Raw genomic sequence first — 18,916 nt, forward strand, 5'->3', positions numbered from 1 at the left:
AAGATCTAAGAGAAATATCTAAGAACGTCCACGCATCCATCCTTCTTGTCACATAGCCGTAAGGCCAAAGGGTGTAAAAATGAAATTCTGTGTGAGATAAGGCAAAATGCAAAGACTGAGTCACCACACTAATTGTCTTGGGGATGGTGGCAGGAATTTGTAACTTGTTCAGTGTGCCAGCGATAGCTTGCCTACTCTATACAAAAGACATAATGGGATCTTTAACGTCCACCAACTAATGCTAGCAGATGGGTCACCCAGCTTAATCTCTATCCAAGAGAGAGCACATTACAAGAAGCCATGCCCTGCACATGACACACCAATCCTACAGTTTATAGTCAGGTCAGGAATCGAACCCAGACTCGACAGCTCAAAGGTAAGTGTGCTTTCCCTGCCTCATCCTGTTCGACAACAACAACAGTGCTACACTTACATCATCTATCTATAATTCCAGCAATCTGTGTGTGTGTGTGTGTGTGTGTGTGTGTGTGTGTGTGTGTCTGTCTGTCTGTCCGCGACCGCCGTTTCTCGACGACTGCCGGTCCGATCAGATTGAAACTTGCAAGGAATATTGCCGGTGACCCGCGGATGTGCCTTTTCAAGGTTTGATATCGATCCGACGAGCGGTTCCCAAGTTACGGCCATTTTACTGCCTTTTCAGTGTTGAAAAGGTGTATATATGGCAGCTGAAGGTGTCGTTCCACCTTCTCATGCCATTTTTTCCCCCAAATTATTAATAACCGGATGACCACCGGTTCAATCGGATTGGAACTTGCCAGGAATATTGCCGGGGCCCCGCGGATGTGCCTTTTCGAGGTTTGATATCGATCGGATGAGCGGTTCCCAAGTTACGGCCATGTATCTGTGAACCAATGACAGGACACGGTGCTATGACATTACAAATGACGTCACAATTAATGTTTATTTAATTTTTTTTTTTCCTTTTGAAGGATTGACGTCACAATTCTTCGTTTGGTATAACGTCACAATCGACACTGGGGACCTGGGTATGTGCCTTTTCAAAGTTTGATATCGTTCTTCCTCATCCATTTCAGCTGTTTCCCAAGTGTCTCCAAGGTTTGAAAGCTGTTCTTTCCCAAGGTTTGAATTAATTAATTAATCCCAAGGTTTGATTATTATTTAATTTATTTAATTATTTACTCTCAAGGTTTGATTAGTATTCAAATTATTAATTAATCCCAAGGTTTGAATTTTCCCGAAGGAAACAGTTGTTTCCCAAGGGTTTGAAAGCTGTGTTTTCCCAAGGTTGGAAATAATCGTTGTGCTTGGTAGACATTTGTGAATACATTTACAGAGAGAGGAGAGAGAGAGGAGGGGCGAGAGGGGGCGAGAGAGAAGGGCGTGAGAGGGGGGGCAAGAGAGAGGAGGAGGGGGACAGAGGAGGGGGGAGAGAGGGGCGAGAGAGAGGAGGAGGGTGAGAGGGGGTTGGCAAGAGAGGGGAGGGAGAGAGGAGGGGGAGAGAGAAGGGTGAGAGGAGGGGGAGAGAGAAGGGCGAGAGGAGGGGGAGAGAGGAGGGGGAGAGAGAAGGGCGAGAGGAGGGGGAGAGAGAATGGAGAGAGGAGGGGGGAGAGAGAAGGGCGAGATAGGGGGTGAGAGGGGGGCAAGAAAGGGGAGAGAGAAGGGCGAGAGAGGGGGGGCAAGAGAAGGGAGAGAGGAGGGGGAGAGAGAAGGGCGAGAGAGGGGGTGAGAGGGGGGCAATAGAGGGGAGGGAGAGAGGAGGGGGGACAGAGGAGGGGGAGAGAGAATGTCAAGAGAGGGGGTGAGAGGGGAGCAAGAGAAGTGAGAGAGGAGGGGGAGAGAGAAGGGTGAGAGGGGGGGCAAGAGAGGGAGGGTCAGAGGAGGGGGAGAGAGAATGTCAAGAGAGGGGGTGAGAGGGGGAGCAAGAGAAGTGAGAGAGGAGGGGGAGAGAGAGGGGGAGAGAGAGGGGGAGAGAGAGGGGGTGAGAGAGGGGGTGAGAGGGGAGCAAGAGAAGTGAGAGAGGAGGGGGGAAAGAAGGGCGAGAGAGGGGGTGAGAGGGGGGGCAAGAGAGGGGAGGGACAGAGGAGGGGGGACAGAGGAGGGGGGACAGAGGAGGGGGAGAGAGGGGGCGAGAGAGAAGGGCGAGAGGAGGGGGAGAGAGAATGGAGAGAGGAGGGGGAGAGAGAAGGGCGAGATAGGGGGTGAGAGGGGGGCAAGAAAGGGGAGAGAGAAGGGCGAGAGAGGGGGGCAAGAGAAGGGAGAGAGGAGGGGGAGAGAGAAGGGCGAGAGAGGGGGTGAGAGGGGGGCAATAGAGGGGAGGGAGAGAGGAGGGGGGACAGAGGAGGGGGAGAGAGAATGTCAAGAGAGGGGGTGAGAGGGGAGCAAGAGAAGTGAGAGAGGAGGGGGGAGAGAGAAGGGTGAGAGGGGGGCAAGAGAGGGGAGGGTCAGAGGAGGGGGAGAGAGAATGTCAAGAGAGGGGGTGAGAGGGGGAGCAAGAGAAGTGAGAGAGGAGGGGGAGAGAGAGGGGGAGAGAGAGGGGGAGAGAGAGGGGGTGAGAGAGGGGGTGAGAGGGGAGCAAGAGAAGTGAGAGAGGAGGGGGGGAAAGAAGGGCGAGAGAGGGGGTGAGAGGGGGGCAAGAGAGGGGAGGGACAGAGGAGGGGGGACAGAGGAGGGGGGACAGAGGAGGGGGGAGAGAGGGGGGGCGAGAGAGAAGGGGCGTCACAATTCTTCTTCTTCATTTGATATGACGTCACAATTGATGCTGGGGACCTGATACTGCCGGCAAGAAGCTGCACATACTGGCATGCACCTACGGGCCCGCACTAGTACATAATAATAATAATAATGATCAATCATAATTGTCGGTTTCCATCATTGTGCATTTACCTTTTTTAAGCATACTTGGACTCGGTTTTGTTGTACCGTTAGTTCGGCATTGTGGACCCGATGTATATGGGATCTGTGTTGTGGTTGTTTTCCCCGGAGTGGTAGATTCACTGGAGTCTCCTGCAAACCACACGTGGAACACTCTCATGAGGGCAATCAGAGCGACGTGCATGACATGTTGGTCACCTGGTTGAAACACCAATTGTAAATTGTCATTATTATAAAGGTGCATCATCATAATTATGGTTGTGAAGCATTGTAACCTCGGACAAATGAATATTTTACACGACGCTCACATCTATCCCAAAACATTTTTCGGGTGATAATAAAATAAACCTCCATCCAGGTAAAAATGTTCAATCTCCTTTGTTGTAGTTTCTCTTTGTCACCTCAACAACGAGGAAAGACTGTTTGGACGAAACGTGGCCGAGGTAAGTAGGTTGGAGTCGGTGTGCTTCAGCCAATCGGTTAACATCAGTTCTCGCAGAAGTTCTGGCAGTGCCACTGATGCAGTGCCCCCCTGTAGTTTAGAGCACGAATTTGTAATTTGTTCAGGGTGCTGGCGATAGCTTGCCTACTCTTTGCGAAGGTTCAATGATTCCTGAGCACAAGTTAACACTTGTTTAGTTAGTACTTTTTGCTTATTATGCGACTCGTCAAAAAGGTCATTGTTCTCGGTTTGGAAACATATCCAACCGCACAATGGTTACACATTTTCCGTCTATGTGGACGGAATGTGACGTCACAAACGGTGTGGGTAATGTTTAAAATGATTATTGCAACGCTGGGAGAAGGGAAAGCGTAGTGTAAAGAAGATATGAAAAATTGCAAAATAACTTTACTTACGTGTTGGTTTAGTGACGTTGACGTGGTATTGCATTTGGACCGAGCCAATCACACTATGTGCTCATGTATCCCCAATCACCATGCCCTCACACTCTGCACCAAACCTCCAGGAAAGTTTCCCAGTGGAATGATCTCAAGCTCTGCAGGACCTCCAGCATCTCACCCCGATGGTCTCCATGCGAAGTCACCAGGATTCTTGGACAATCAGTCCCTTCACCAGAGTCATGACGTCAACCTCATCACACCTTCTCCAGCATACCTGGTGCATCTTTGAATCGGCATCAGGAGCAGCACAAGGCAGTGTGAGAGAATCTCCTTCATTCGCTGACACTTGCTGTTTGCTGACATTTGGCATTTCCTCATCTCTTGGGGAATTCGAAGAAGCTGAAAAAGAACATGGTTTTTTTATGACGTCATCTCGATAATTGGACAATATTATAATCTAACAACCGATTACATGTCGGTGTGATCCTGCCAGGTGTGGATTCCTCATTATGCAAAACACTGCAGGTCGAAGTAAATCCTTAGTTTGATCAACAACAATACAACAATCAAACAATTCTCATGGAACTGTTTCAGTAGGTGATACTTTTCTGCTCGGTTCAGGGAAGTGTGTGCGTGTGCGTGTGTGTGTGTGTGTGTGTGTGTGTGTGTGTGTGTGTGTGTGTGTGTGTGTGGGTGTGTGTGTGTGTGTGTGTGTGTGTGTGTGTGTGTGTGTGTGTGTGTGTGTGTGTGTGAGAGATATGATATTTAACCGTTTGAACATTTGAATAACAGTTTGATCCAGAGGTGAGTGGGGTGATCGTGTTTGTTGGTGGACGTGTTATTAGGTGGTGGAGGTTATTGTTTTCACCCCTTTCTGTTTGTTTGTTTGTTTGTCTGTGTGCAGGATATCTCAAAAAGTTGTGGACGGATTCGGACGGAACTAGGTGGACAGGTTGGGTGTGTGGCAAGGACGAATTGATTCGATTTTGGTGAAGATCCGAATCCGTATGCGGATACGAGAATTATTTAATTATTAAAGTGATTCTTCACCATTTGAGAGATGGGGCCAAAAACTATATCATACTGTATATATCATGATGTTTCAAAAATGTATTGGGCAAGATATGTTCTCGTGGATGAGGCATTCCGTGACGGAGGTGTGTGCTCTACCGAGTGCCCTTCTAGTTTAATAGATGATCGTATAATAGAATGTATGATGAGAGTTGCAACTATTTGATATTACATTAAATCCTCTAGCAAGTAACTGTCTGATTAGTGATGTTGCATTGATGCATTGACTGACTGCTTGGATGCAACTGGCCAGGAAAGTTTTACCAGGAAAGAAAAGTTTCATAAAATATTTTGAGACCTGATCAGTAAGTCTGGGTCTTTGTACAAAAATATTATTTTTTTGAAGTCGAACTTTGATATCATTTCAATCTTTAACATCGGCATACAAAATTTCAACTGAGGTTGTGGATCTACTGATGCAGGTTATCTATTGATGTTGATCCGTGACCAAGGTTGTGGATCTGCCGTTTTGAGAGGTTCTGGGCTGAAAGGATCGAAACCTCGAGGAAGAATGGTGTCCAGCTGACGATCCATGCGGTCGGGAAACCATTCATTTGCTTACAGGTGAAGGTTGTTACTTTAGGTAAGGTAACTATGTTTTAATGCTTACAATTTAAATGAAGTTGAATATTGAATGTTGTGAAATTAACATCATTTACAGCAATACTTGAAATTATATGATATTTTAAGAACATCCGATGCTGTACAATAAAAAGTGTGTGTGTGTGTGTGTGTGTGTGTGTGTGTGTGTGTGTGTGTGTGTGTGTGTGTGTGTGTGTGTGTGTGTGTGTGTGTGTGTGTGTGTGTGTGTGTGTGTGTGTGTGTGTGTGTGTGTGTGTGTGTGTGTGTATGTGTGTGGATATGTGTGTGTGTGTGTGTGTGTGTGTGTGTGCATGCTGTTCCATATGCTGGTTACATTAGAATATACTGATAAGGCAGGGCAAATGTATTGGTGTTCTTTAACTGAATTCTCAATCCCAATTTACACTCTGTCCAAAGAGTTTAAATAAATTATAGTGGTACAGTATTATAAATCCCCAAATAATTGTTATTTCATGCCATTCTCCCTCTGTGTTGTGGGTTTAACGCACTGTATGTCTCACATGATACGAGTGAACACTTTTCACTGCAGGTTCATTGAGTTAAGTTAAGTTGAACGAATGAGCAGTTAAGTTGTTTTTTCTTCATTTTTTGAGTTTTCATTGAGGATTTAAGTTGAACGAATGACAAAAGATAAACAAAACAAAATGAAATAATTATTAGTAAAGTCAATACAATTCAATCCTCCCCATGAGCCGGATAATGGAAGGTAATCCTAACATATTAAGATACTAAGTGGGGCTCTCCATGTTTGAAACTGATTTGTTCTAATTCCTTGGATATGTCTGAAGAAAAACCATTTCAATTTATGACTTCAATTAATGAGCAACGGTATAAATTATTAAATGTAAGTATTTAGAACCAAGAGTGTATCTGTGACTATAATGGATAATTTGTGATCATATAAATCCGTTTGGGGGATTAAAACATGTTATAAATACCTCCATCTCTTTTATCATGTATTTCACTGTATTGTTGAATGCTGAATGCCTTTTATCATGTAAGATACACAGAATATATATATATATATATATATATATATATATATATATATATATATATATATATATATATATATATATATTGTTACGGATTTCAGAATCCAGTCTGATAAATGCATCCACACATCCAGGTGGTCCTCAGACAATTATTTCCTTAAATGCATGTTCAGATTTGCCCCATCCCCATGTCTAATGGGATCTTAAATGTGATGCGTTGAGAAGGGTAAAGGATAGATCCCCTCTCTTATGGGAATCTTTTTTCTTTACGACAGACACGTTTACACACATTTCTTTCGCGAGCTCTGAAGCCCGCCCCCCATTCTTCCTCAGCAACATTCTTTCACAAGCTCCGACACCCGCCTTTTTTGAGAGCGCACGGGTCGTCATGGTAACCGTGCACAAGTGGGGCAGGGTGAGCTTCGGGCAGACTGCGCCAAAGAGATGTCCCACAGATATAAAACGAATTGGAGCTCCGTTCTGAGGAGAAAAACGGAGGCGAAAGAAAGTGGAGCGAAAGAAAGCGGGGCGAAAGAAAGCCAGGGAGGGAGAAGAGAACGAGAAGTAAGCTTGAGAAGCGAGCAAGAAGTGGGTGTAAGCGCGTAAAAGAGGAGAAGGAAGTGAGTGTGTGGTGCGCGTGTGGGTGTGAGCAGTGCCGCCAACAAGTGAGGCACGGATCGGTCACCAACAACACCAGGGTCTAAACCCGCAACAGACGATCTCGGTGCCCTCCAGACGTCAACTGGCGTTCAGGGCTGTTCGTGAGAGGGTGCACGGCAAGGCTGGGTGCTGGCGACAGACGTGACACGCACGCACACATTTCAGGACGTTTTCACTTCATGGACAACTACTTTCTGGTGAGCGAGACGATTCTCCCCCCCCCCACCCCGCTCCCCCGAATGATCTGTTGCGTATCCATGTCTGTGTTTATCTGTAAGTGAGTCAACCCCTGATAAGCATCTGCTCTTTGTCTCTTTCCTGGCATTTTGATTGATTTTGCTTTGAAATTAATTCATTTATTTACCTCAAACAATTAAAACTTCTTTTTATTTGTTTAATTTATTATTAATAAATCATTTGTCGATTTCCAAACTGTCCATGTTTGTCCTTTCCTTCCATTGGTCTAGCATTGTCCGAACCGAGATAGATTGGGAGGTAATTACCACATATTTGATTAAAAATCATCGGCACGCACCAACGGTTAAAACGCTCGGCCGCCAAAAATAAAATCTAATCGAGATAACATTGGTGCTTTGCCGAGGGTGCGCTCCCCGCTCAGGTAACCACGTGACCTCTAGTTAAACGGCATAATTAGATGGTGGACACTGGAACTCGTGGTTAACACGGTGGCGTTCGCAGTTTGAAAGCAACCCACCGTACCACAACGTTAATTGTGCGCAATGGCCCCAGGCCCCGGCTCTTCCGAGAACAACGGGGGATTAATCCCCCTGAGTGACAAGCTGGTGTCTCGGTATCCGTGGCCGCAACAATATATATATATATATATATATATATATATATATATATATATATATATATATATATATATATATGTATACATACATAAGTATATATACATACATACAGTATATATATATATATATATATATATATATATATATATATATATATATATATATATATATATATATATATATATCGTTAAATTATCCAGAAAAAACGAAACGTGAATTTTCATGATATTAAAAATATTATTTGGATGTTATCAGTAATTCCAGGACTTCTAACAACAAATTCCTTCTTTTTCTACATATTTAAACAATTATATTGAAGGCTTTTATAAAACTCAGTCATCTAAATTTTTTTAATGTTAAAAAAAATCACCATTATTAAATTTTTTCTGCTTCTTTGGCAGGCCACATAATTACTGATAAACCCTCATACAAAGTTGCCAAGTTATTGCTCACAAATCGTAATAATCAATGAATATCTTCGTTATAACGTGTGATAGTTAAATAATGGATATCTTTGGTATAAGCAATGACAGTTAATCAATGAGGATCTTTGTTATAATGAGTGATGTGATAATGGGTGAAGTTAATCAATGAATATATTCCTTTTAACAGGTGCATTGTGCAAGAAATACATGTATTTTGGAGAGAAATAATTTCCATTTTACAGTGTGAAGAATGCAGAGGAAGAGGAAGGATGTGCAACAAGAGGTGTGGGGAATTTTTATTCTGGAATTGGAGGGAGGGAGTGGGGGAGCAATGTTGCAATGAATTTAAGTTGTGCAAGAAAAGGCACAATGAATATGGTCACAAGATTATCTCTTTCGAGCTAAAATGAACATTTATATGTGCCTTTGTTGATGTAAAGTAAGGCGTAAACTTAGGGAAATAAAAATTGGACCAGGAAAGAAAAGTTTAACAAAATATTTTGAGACTTGATCAGTAAGTCTGGGTCTTGGCACAAAAATATATTTTTTGAAGTCTAACTTTGATATCATTTCAGTCTTTTTCTCACAACAATTTCATTCATATTTTCCATCATCATCATCCTTTAACAATTACACTACAACTATACTCCTACTTTTATGGTCCCAATTATTCCGACATTCTTCTGGGGTCAGTTGGGGAATTTTTTTGACGCAGATTAATATTTCAACTGAATAATAGCTATGGACTTACTGACCAACCCTCCCATATATGAAATTCCACATTTAATACAATTTCATTTCATACAAAAGTTTAAGTACTGTTGGACCCCGCGATTCAGGGGGGATATGTTCCTGGAAAATGCCGAGAATAGCAAATCCGCAAATAGCAGGGCATTGATTCAATGGAAAAATGGGGATAGGTTCCTGGCGGTTCACAATTCATGAGGCAAAATCAAAAATCCCGTGAAACATCGCGAATACGCCCGTGAAAATCCATGAATATGCCCATGAAAAACCATGAATACACACCAAAAAGGTGTGAAAACGCGAAAAAAACAAAAAAAGGAAAATGCATTTTATAAACCGCAAATATGCGGGTTCCGTGAATAGCAAATCCGTGAATAGTGGGGTCCGACAGTGTATCAATAAAATTGTATATTAACATGGGGCTTTGTACCAAATATATATATATATATACACATATATGTATATATGTATACATATATATATATATATATACACATATATGTATATATGTATACATATATATATATATATATATACACATATATATATATATATATATATATATACATATATATATATATATATATATATATATATACACATATATGTATATATGTCTTCTTCTTCTTCTTTCGGCTGCTCCCGTTTGGGGTCGCCACAGCGGATCATCCGTATGATCCGCATAGTGATTTGGCACATGTTTTACGCCAGATGCCCTTCCTGACGCAACCCTGGTCGCCTCTTACGACACAGGGATATGGTACACCTAATTTAACCGGGGTATACACCGGCCCAGTATACTGGTACTCATTTCACCGACCTCGGAAGGATGACAGGTTGAGTCAACCCCCTGGTGTATTAATTGTTGGCCCAACGGGGCTTGAACTCAGGACCTTTTGGATCCCAAGCCGCTGCCCTAACCACTGCACCAACACCAGGCTCTACATACATATATATATATATATATATATATATATATATATATATATATATATATATATATACACACATATATACATATATATATATATATATATATATATATATATATATATATATATAATATATATATACCACCGGTCTAAAGTTTTAGAACACCCCCATTTTTCCAGTTTTTACTGAAATTTAAGCAGTTTAATGTTTCAATGTACTCTGAAATTAAAGCATCAAACAAATAAACAAGCAGTCATAGACTGGTACTTACGAAATCGTCAACTTGACCTCTGACCTTGTCTAATAAAAGCTGTCTCTAGAGAAGGTAGCGACGCAAACCAGAAGTTTCTACGATGATTCTGTACCAAACCATCAAAAATAGTAACGTCGAGCGAAGCAAAAATCTCCATTTCTCCACGCAATTATTCAATACTAGCTGAAACCCCGTCACAGACGGATTCCGTTCATTAAACCACCCTCACCAGCTCACACTCACTCGAGGGACATGGAGTGGCCAGGGTGTGCTTGCCCCCGCCTACTCATCCCCCGCCCCTGCCCTATTCAATCTGCTTACCCCCGCCCAAAAATGCAATTACCCCAGCCCCGCCTCTTCACTCCCCACCCCCTATCTTTTGATTCCCCGCACCACTTGCCCCTGGGCCCCCACCCCCCTGTCCACCCCCTCACACTCAACTCCGCCTCATTCAACCCAGCCCCGCCCCATTTCCCTCTGTCTCCCGCTTTCAATTTGCTTACCTCCGCCCAAAAATTTACTTACCTTGCCCCCCGCCTCGTCACTCCTCGCCCCCAGCTCAACGAAAAGTGTTTATTCTGCTTCAGCGTTGAAAGTTGACTATTGCCACGATGCACGATGCACTCTTACAAGTACGAAGTTTCTTTGAGTCCAGGTCACAGTACCGAGAAAAATGTGACGCGACCGCTAGGAGGAGCACAAAGTTGGTCCTTCAGTATTAATAAATAGATAGAAGATAGAAGATACAGTAGACGCCACTTTATAAATCCACGGTTATGAAATCCAGCCGCTGATTGTGACCAAAATGAGTTGGAACGGAATTTTACATCGAGAAATCCGCCGTTTAATAAATCCACCTGCTTGGCACGTGCGAGGTCTCAACCTAAGCTTGATGTAGTATGCGCGGCGCAGAGTGAAAAAAGCAAAACCAACAACAACAGCAACTGGTGACGGACTTCGAATCCTGCCACCGCTCGAATCCCTCCGACCCCGAATCCCAATAGTCAAGGGAAGAAAGTGACGACCAACCCAAGCCGATGCCAACAGCGGCAGAGATGCGGACGGCACTTGCCAAATTGGACAGGGGACTGCAGCTCTCAGGTTTTGCCAATCACGATTTCCGCTACGTGACGGATTTAATAAAGGAACATTTGCGCAAAACCTTCCCTCCCAAGCAAGCGACCTTGGAGAGATTCTTTTGAACAATCCCCTTGTCACCGTTTGATAAATCAATGTTTTTGTAGCATAAAGCAGTGTTTAACGACATTCGCTTTTTGTCTTATCTATGCAGTAGGTGGCTGAAAATAGGTTCTCCGCTTAATAAATCCAGCCGGTTAATAAATCCAAACGGCATGGTCCCATGGTGGATTTATAAAGCGGCGTCGACTGCACAATGTTTCTTGTTACATTTTTTGTGTCAAATTCACATTCTGAGGTAGTCACCATGTACAGAAGAGGATTTTACATTGCAGACGCTATTTTCGAGGAGTGGAATTAGTAATTACACCTCTCAGCAGTAATTTTCTGACGACGGACGTAATGGCGTCAGCGAATAACCGATGATGTCATGACGTCCTGACGCCTCTCAGCGGTGACGTCACACGTCGACATGTAAACGAATGTAAAACGAAAAGTGTTTATTCTGCTTCAGAGTTGAAGTTTGACAATTGCCACTATGTGCGATGCACTCTTACAGGTGCGAAGTTTCTTTCAGTACAGGTCACAGTACCGAGAAAAACGTGACGCGACCGCTAGGAGGAGCACAAAATTGGTCCTTCAGTATTAATATATAGATTATTTTATCAAAGTCATAAAACCGTAATATTCGGCCATCCACCAACAATCTTTACATAATCCGACGGCTCAGCGAGTCAGGCATGCGACGATAACCTTTATTGGGATAAAAAAATGACTTTTAAACACCATCTTTATCAAAAACACCATCAGCGCACACACGGAAAAACTTTACGTGACTCAACGACGCGTCTGCTCGAGCGCACTGCATCACCTGACGACCCGTGACGCGTCGAGTGAAATATTTTTTATACAATCTTAAAACGTCTCCAAAACATCCGATTTTTACCAGAATTTCGACAAGCGAGTTTTAAGCGTCCTAAGCGATCGCAAAATCTGAAGACAAAATTAAAATCGAAGTTAAAACGAACTCGTAACATCGAGCGAAGCAAAAATACTCCATTTCTCCACATGAATTTACGGAATTATGTTTGACCTCACTGTGACCTTGACCTTTGACCGATTTTGACCAAAATCTAATCAGTGCTAGCCATCATGCTCCTGAATCACGTGGTGTAATTTGACATTGGTAGCTTCTTCCGTTCTCGAGTTATCGTGCCTACAAAAACAAACAAACAAGCAGTAATAGACTGGTACTTACGAAATCGTCAACTTGACCTCTGACCTTGTCTCATAAAAGCTGTCTCTTGAGAAGGTAGCGACACAAACCAGAAGTTTCTACGATGATTCTGTACCAAACCATCAAAAATCGAATGTTTGACCTCACTGTAACCTTGACCTTTGACCGATTTTGACCAAAATATAATCAGCGCTAGCCATCGCCCTCCTAAATCACGTGGTGTAATTCGACCTTGGTCGCTTCTTCCGTTCTCGAGTTATAACTTTTTTTTGGATGTTTGACCTCACTGTGACCTTGATCTTTGACCGATTTTGACCAAAATCTAATCAGCTAGCCACCACCCTCCTGAATCACGTGGTGTAATTTAACATTGGTAGCTTCTTCCGTTCTCGAGTTATTTTTTGGATGTTTGACCTCACTGTGACCTTGACCTTTGACCGATTTTGACCAAAATCTAATCAGCGCTAGCCATCTCCCTCCTGAATCACGTGGTGTAATTTGACATTGGTAGCTTCTTCCGTTCTCGAGTTATCATGCCTACAAACAAACACACACAAACAAACACACACACACACACAAACACACAAACAGATGATGGAAGTCATCAATATACTTACGAAATCTAAAGATTTCGTAAGTAACAATTGCAGATAAAAAAGAAATCATCGAATTGTTTTGTTGAACAAAATTTAATCTTCACTTTTGACTCATCAAAGTAGCCACCTTTTGCAGATATAACAGCCGAACATACTTGTGGCATTCTTTCTCCAATGGAAATCAAATATTGTTCGGAAAGTTCTTGCCAACACTGTTGCAGAAGTTCCCACAAATATGTTGCACTTGTCGGTTGCTTTGCTTTCACCCTTCTGTCCAGTTCATCCCAAACCAGCTTGATTGGGTTTAAGTCTGGAGACTGTGATGGCCATTCCATAATTTGAAGCCTACGATCTTGTTCTTATCTTCTAAGGTAATTCTGACATAGCCTGGAGGTATGTATTGGGTCGTTATCTTGCTGTAGGATGAACCCCTGACCAAGTCGGCGTAGACCAGAGGGTATTGCATGGCGCTGCTAAATGCTGTGGTAGCCCTTTGGGTCAGGGTGCCAGTCACTCTGTGCAAGTCGCCGACTCTGGATCCAGCAAAAGAGCCCCAGATCATCACGCTTCCTCCTCCATGTTTGACAGTTGGTGTCACACACTGAGGAACCATCCTTTCACCTCCTCGACGGCGTACAAAAACCCTGCGTGATGAACCGAAGATTTCAAATTTTGATTCATCAGTATTAGGCATCCGCTCTTTGTCTCTTTCCTGGCATTTTGATTGATTTTGCTTTGAAATTAATCCATTTATTTACCTCAAACAATTAAAAGTTCTTTTTATTTGTTTAATAAAAAAATGGTGTTTAATTGGTGTTTGTTTTATTTTGTTTTTATTTCAAAACATGTCGATGTATTAATGGTACCCAGCATGCTATATTAGATACTTTATTATTGCAGATCACCACATTGTACATCTAATATCAGTGCTTAGTAATTACTTTCACGTTATATTTAGATAACAATGATTGTTCTCCATGTATAATGTGTAGTATATAAACCAAGAACATAAACAGTTGCAGAAAAAGAAGTTTAAAAAAAACATTAGAACATGATAATCTTAGGAAGGGTATAAAATTAATTGGGAAATCTGCCCCATTGTGAGTGATTTAGAAACAACACGAAGTTTACACTCTTCCTTTTAATTTAGTCAGCGTAGGCAGTGTTCACACGTGTTCAGAAGTGTGTGACACACTTGCTCTTGCGCTTGTGTGTGGAATTGGTCTCCCGTTGTAGGAACCAGCAGTAATGACCAATCATGTTTGGGTTGACAGGGCCTTGATACCAAGTTTCCATGATTGAAATGTCGTGGTGGAACCTTTCGCCATGCTCATCGCTTACCTCACCCAGATTAGGTGAGAAGAAATCAAGATGAGAATGCAAGAAGCCCATTTTAAGAGACATCCTACAGCCCATTCGCTGATAGGCCTTGAGCATGTTGTCCACTAATTCCACATACTGTTCAGCTCTATGGTTCCCAAGAAAGTTCTGCACAACCAACACGAATGCTTCACATGCTGCAAACTCAAGTGGAGGCGGCACGCAAAATTGTTTTGGCACGTGGAAAATTTTACTTTAAAATTCATTGCTTGGTCAGTTTTCTTTCTTTTTTAATAATTTAAAGTGCATTCTAAAGCTCTTTTGATGAGAAATAATATTCTACAACAGTCGTATTGCTGTAATTGAAACCAAAAATACCAAAAATAATAATTTATGGTCACTCAAAATCACCCACCAGGGCAAGCAACTGTATTTGGGATCATATGTATAACTGAAATTCCTGACATGCTGAGAAAATTCTGACTTCAGATTCAGCATCAGCATCCTCGATTTAGTCAAGAACATATATTTCCACCCCAGTAGCAAGATCTTTGTTGTTCAGTGAAATCATTCATAGAGTGACACTTAGCAAAATAGAGCAAAATAGAACAAAGTAGAACGGCACTTAGAAAAGTGTATACGTCTGCCAGGCTGAACAGTTGATATTTTGTTTCCCACTGATCAGCTGGATATGCCTGGTGTTGGCTTAATGGTTCGGGTGGTGGGCTTGGGATCCTAGGATCCCGAGTTCAAATCCCCCTTGGCTATTGAATTAATACCAGGTGGGGTAGACTCTGCCTGTCAACCTTCTGAGGTCGGCAAAATGTGTGCCAGTTTGATGGTATCCTGTGTTGGAGTGGTGACCTGTCCAGGATTGTACCCAATAGCCAAGGAGACTGCTTAGGCGGCACCAACACCACACAGAGTATGGTCCCAATGGATGGATGGATCAGCTGGATCCAAACCAAAATCGAATTGGCTTGATATTGTCACCAAACCAACTCATCCACTTCATTGTCATAACACATTCACAACTTATTGAGATATCATGATTATATATACAGTATATTGTTTTTGGTCTAAAGGCCCAGTCACACCTTGACGTTTTAGCCAACTTATGCCGATTTTTGTAAAAAAAATTGTCTAAAACGCTGGTACACGTCGAATACGTTATGGGTAAGTTTTGATAACATTGAGAGCACGCTTAAAAACACTGCCATACATCGTTGTACGCTGGCTTTAAACGTTGTACTTTTCGGTTGTCCTCAAATTTTCCATGCTTGAAATTTTAAGACTTATGCCAGCGTATGACTCGCACGTTCCGCATAACGCTGGCCATAAGTTGTAGGCACGTCACGCGATCGTTGACACACGTCGACACACGTTACTTGTGAGTTACTCATAAGTCGAAACACGTCGAGGTAATGTTTAGCGTACCCGAAACTTATTTCTAACCTATGAGTAACGTGTTGTACTCACGTTACGCGATCGGTGACACACATCGACACACGTTACTTGTAAGGTACTCGTAAGTCGAAACACATCAAGGTAATGGTTAGCGTCAGTGTTCCAGACTCCCTGTTTTTTTTTTTTGTTGTTTTTTTTTTTTTTCCTTCCTTCGGTATGATGGTGATTTTGACACTTCGATTTCTAGTGCGGTTATAATATAATATAATTAATAGGCTGCCGCTCAATGATTTAAATCATAACCGCACTGTACACTGAACACCGTCATACCGAAGAAAAAAAAACAAACCGGGAGTCTGGAACACTGACGCTAACCATTACCTTGACGTGTTTCAACTTGTGAGTACCTTTCAAGTAACGTGTGTCGATGTGCGTCAACGATCGCATATCGTGCGTACAACTTATTCCCATCGCATGCGGAGCGTGTGTCATACGGCAAGTACGTCGTAAAATTTTCAACATGTTTAAAATTACAGGACGTACTCCACTTCCTACGACGAATGATAGCGTACTTTAGCATTCTATTTACGCAGACCAAACTTACCCATACCGTATTCGACGTGTGCCAGCGTTTAAGACGCATTTTTCAGAGGACAGCATAAGCTGGCAAGATCGCCAAGGTGTGACTGCGATGTTGACACTTCCATTTCTGCGGCGGTTATGATTTTAATCGTTGTGTGGCAGCCTTTTCATAACCTACGCCACGTGATCGTCGGCGATGCGTGCAGCGCGCTATGCATAAGTTAGACTATCATTGGGCATAGGTTGTGAAGGCCGACAACAGGTTCAGCATTCGTTGGTATAAGTTATCTATAACACAACAAAACGTTCTGTGTCCGTTACTAATACGTTATGCATAAGACCAAGTCGTAATGAAAACGTCCGAATCTTTAAAAAAAAAACATCAAAAGTTCAACGTAAGCCAGCGTTTTACATACATTTTAATACGTTGCCATTGCTGGCTAAAACATCAAGGTGTGACTGGGCCTTTATCAATTTTAGAAATCAGGTTTATGTTGAGCTTTTGACATCAAAAATAATTGGTGGTTCAATTCTGTGACTTGATATGCAAATCCTGTTGAATTTTTTTTTCCAAGTAACAAACAAACATTTCATATATATATATATATACATATATTTATTTGAGAGGCTGTTTAAGTATACAAAAAGCGGTAGTCAGAAAAGTTGCCAACTATGCAGTATTCATCACCCATCCACACACAAACTACCTTCAAGTGCTGCAAATATCCCCATACTCCTCTATCTCCAATACATCTCAGTACCTATGTAATTCCCATTTAAATCTACCCCTCCATTGCCACTTCCTTTTAGGGGAGACCATTCCATGCATTAATCACTCTCCGACTGAAAAACCCCTGTTCCAAACTGTCCTAATCTCATATTCCTTACACTCAAGCTATGGCCCCTGATCCTAACACTGTCAATTCTGCTGAAAGACTCCACTGCACCTATTTTGTCCACATCTTATATATTATTTCCGAGTTTGTGGTTTCGTGTCGCGCTATCTTCGACTTTGTTCTGCGCTCGAGTCACGTGATATTCGGCTTACATTATCTCAAAGACCATATGAGGTGCATGGTACAAAAAAAAGTAAATAAAATGGTTCTGAAACAGTGAAATCGTATTCCACTTACTGCATTAAAGTAAAATTACTACCGATACTCTGCATCAGTTCCTTTCTCAAACACACCCACCCCAACATGTCGCGCAGAGCGCGGGTTATGCTAGTCCTTCATTATCTTAAACATCTCAATCAACTCCCCTCCTTTCTATTGCATAAAGTCCTGTCTCCTTCAGTCAGTCATAGCTTAGTCTAGCTAGCCCTGGAATAAATATAGTAGCCCTAACCTAAGCACTCTTTATGGCAGCTATATGTCCTTACTCAGATGTGGTGACCAAAACCACACAAATGGGATCATTGTAGCGGTGCGAGTACATAAAATTCTGTACTAAATTTCCTTTTATAATTTTCCTTGTGAACTCAAAATTGAACTCATCTGACACATTCATAGTATGAAGCTCTGTGCCAAATCTGGTGATTCGAGCTACCCTCATTGTCCCGTCATTCTACCAACAAACCGAAACAAACATCATTTGGACTTTTTGAATTGGTGAGAGTGTTTGGATAGAGAAACGATACATGCGCTCTGGGCCAAATGGCTTTACACGTGCTTTCAATACCTTGTGGTACCTGATGAACACTTGGTATCTATAGGCAGCACCACACTCAGCTGAGAAGAGATGATGCCTCGAGTACCCAGAATCATATTGTGCTGAAATGGCATACTTGTGCCTTGAGATAGTGAGTGAGTTCAGCAATTTCTCATTCCTGCCTTATTACCTCCTGTCACTGTCCTCCCCATCAACTCCACATCTTTCCCCTCCCAAACTTTCATCCTTGGCTTCATGACAATATTTTAAGATGGTAGCACCTGGAGGTAGTGCCTCATCTCATTTCCGTTACAGCAGATCTTTGTTTTTTTTTCTGTTACTATTACTTCAATGAAAACTTGTCTAATAATTACCTTTGATGAGAGGCATTGACCCCAGCAGGAATAATACAAAGATGAACATTTCGAGTGATGACTGATCCATCATTTTCTTCAAATCTGGAACAAATACATTTGATCAATGAATAAATCTCATTAAATACAATATATTTGAACTGCACATTAATTAAATATGAACAGCAAGAATTTACTGCAACAAATATACCATTCGTGTGAATGCATTTGACCGGATTCAACGAGGAGTTTGGTTTGTTGGTTGCATCATTGTTGAGGACCGGCTGGCTATACTGTTGAATTACAACAACAAAAATTCTGTACAAAATAAATAATTATTCTGATATCACACGTTTTGTTAACGATGGTGACTTTACATTTCTCTTACACTATATACACACCCCAGAATGTTAAAAATGCCAAATGGTAGCATACT

At 42.1% G+C, this 18,916-nt stretch overlaps 1 protein-coding gene across 3 annotated transcripts in view; it reads right to left on the bottom strand.

Annotated features, from left to right (window-relative positions):
* LOC147030671 (uncharacterized) overlaps positions 1 to 18,916 on the bottom strand; it is a 58,130-nt gene that overhangs the window by 8,524 nt on the left and 30,690 nt on the right. For 2 of the 3 annotated variants that reach the window (XM_085874941.1, XM_085874940.1), the window contains exons 2-4: positions 18,502 to 18,585; positions 3,712 to 4,095; positions 2,866 to 2,985 (exon numbers count right to left, since the gene is read on the bottom strand). In XM_085874941.1, coding sequence (XP_085731067.1) covers positions 2,866 to 2,985; positions 3,712 to 3,745 — 154 coding nt within the window. In that variant the 5' untranslated portion in view covers positions 3,746 to 4,095; positions 18,502 to 18,585. The remainder of the gene's footprint in view (positions 1 to 2,865; positions 2,986 to 3,711; positions 4,096 to 18,501; positions 18,586 to 18,916) is intronic. The other variant, XM_085874942.1, reaches the window with a different exon arrangement.

This window comes from Eptatretus burgeri, chromosome 3, assembly GCF_056783735.1.
Source record: "Eptatretus burgeri isolate ZD-2024b chromosome 3, Ebu_testis_v1, whole genome shotgun sequence".
NCBI classification, from domain to species: domain Eukaryota; kingdom Metazoa; phylum Chordata; class Myxini; order Myxiniformes; family Myxinidae; genus Eptatretus; species Eptatretus burgeri.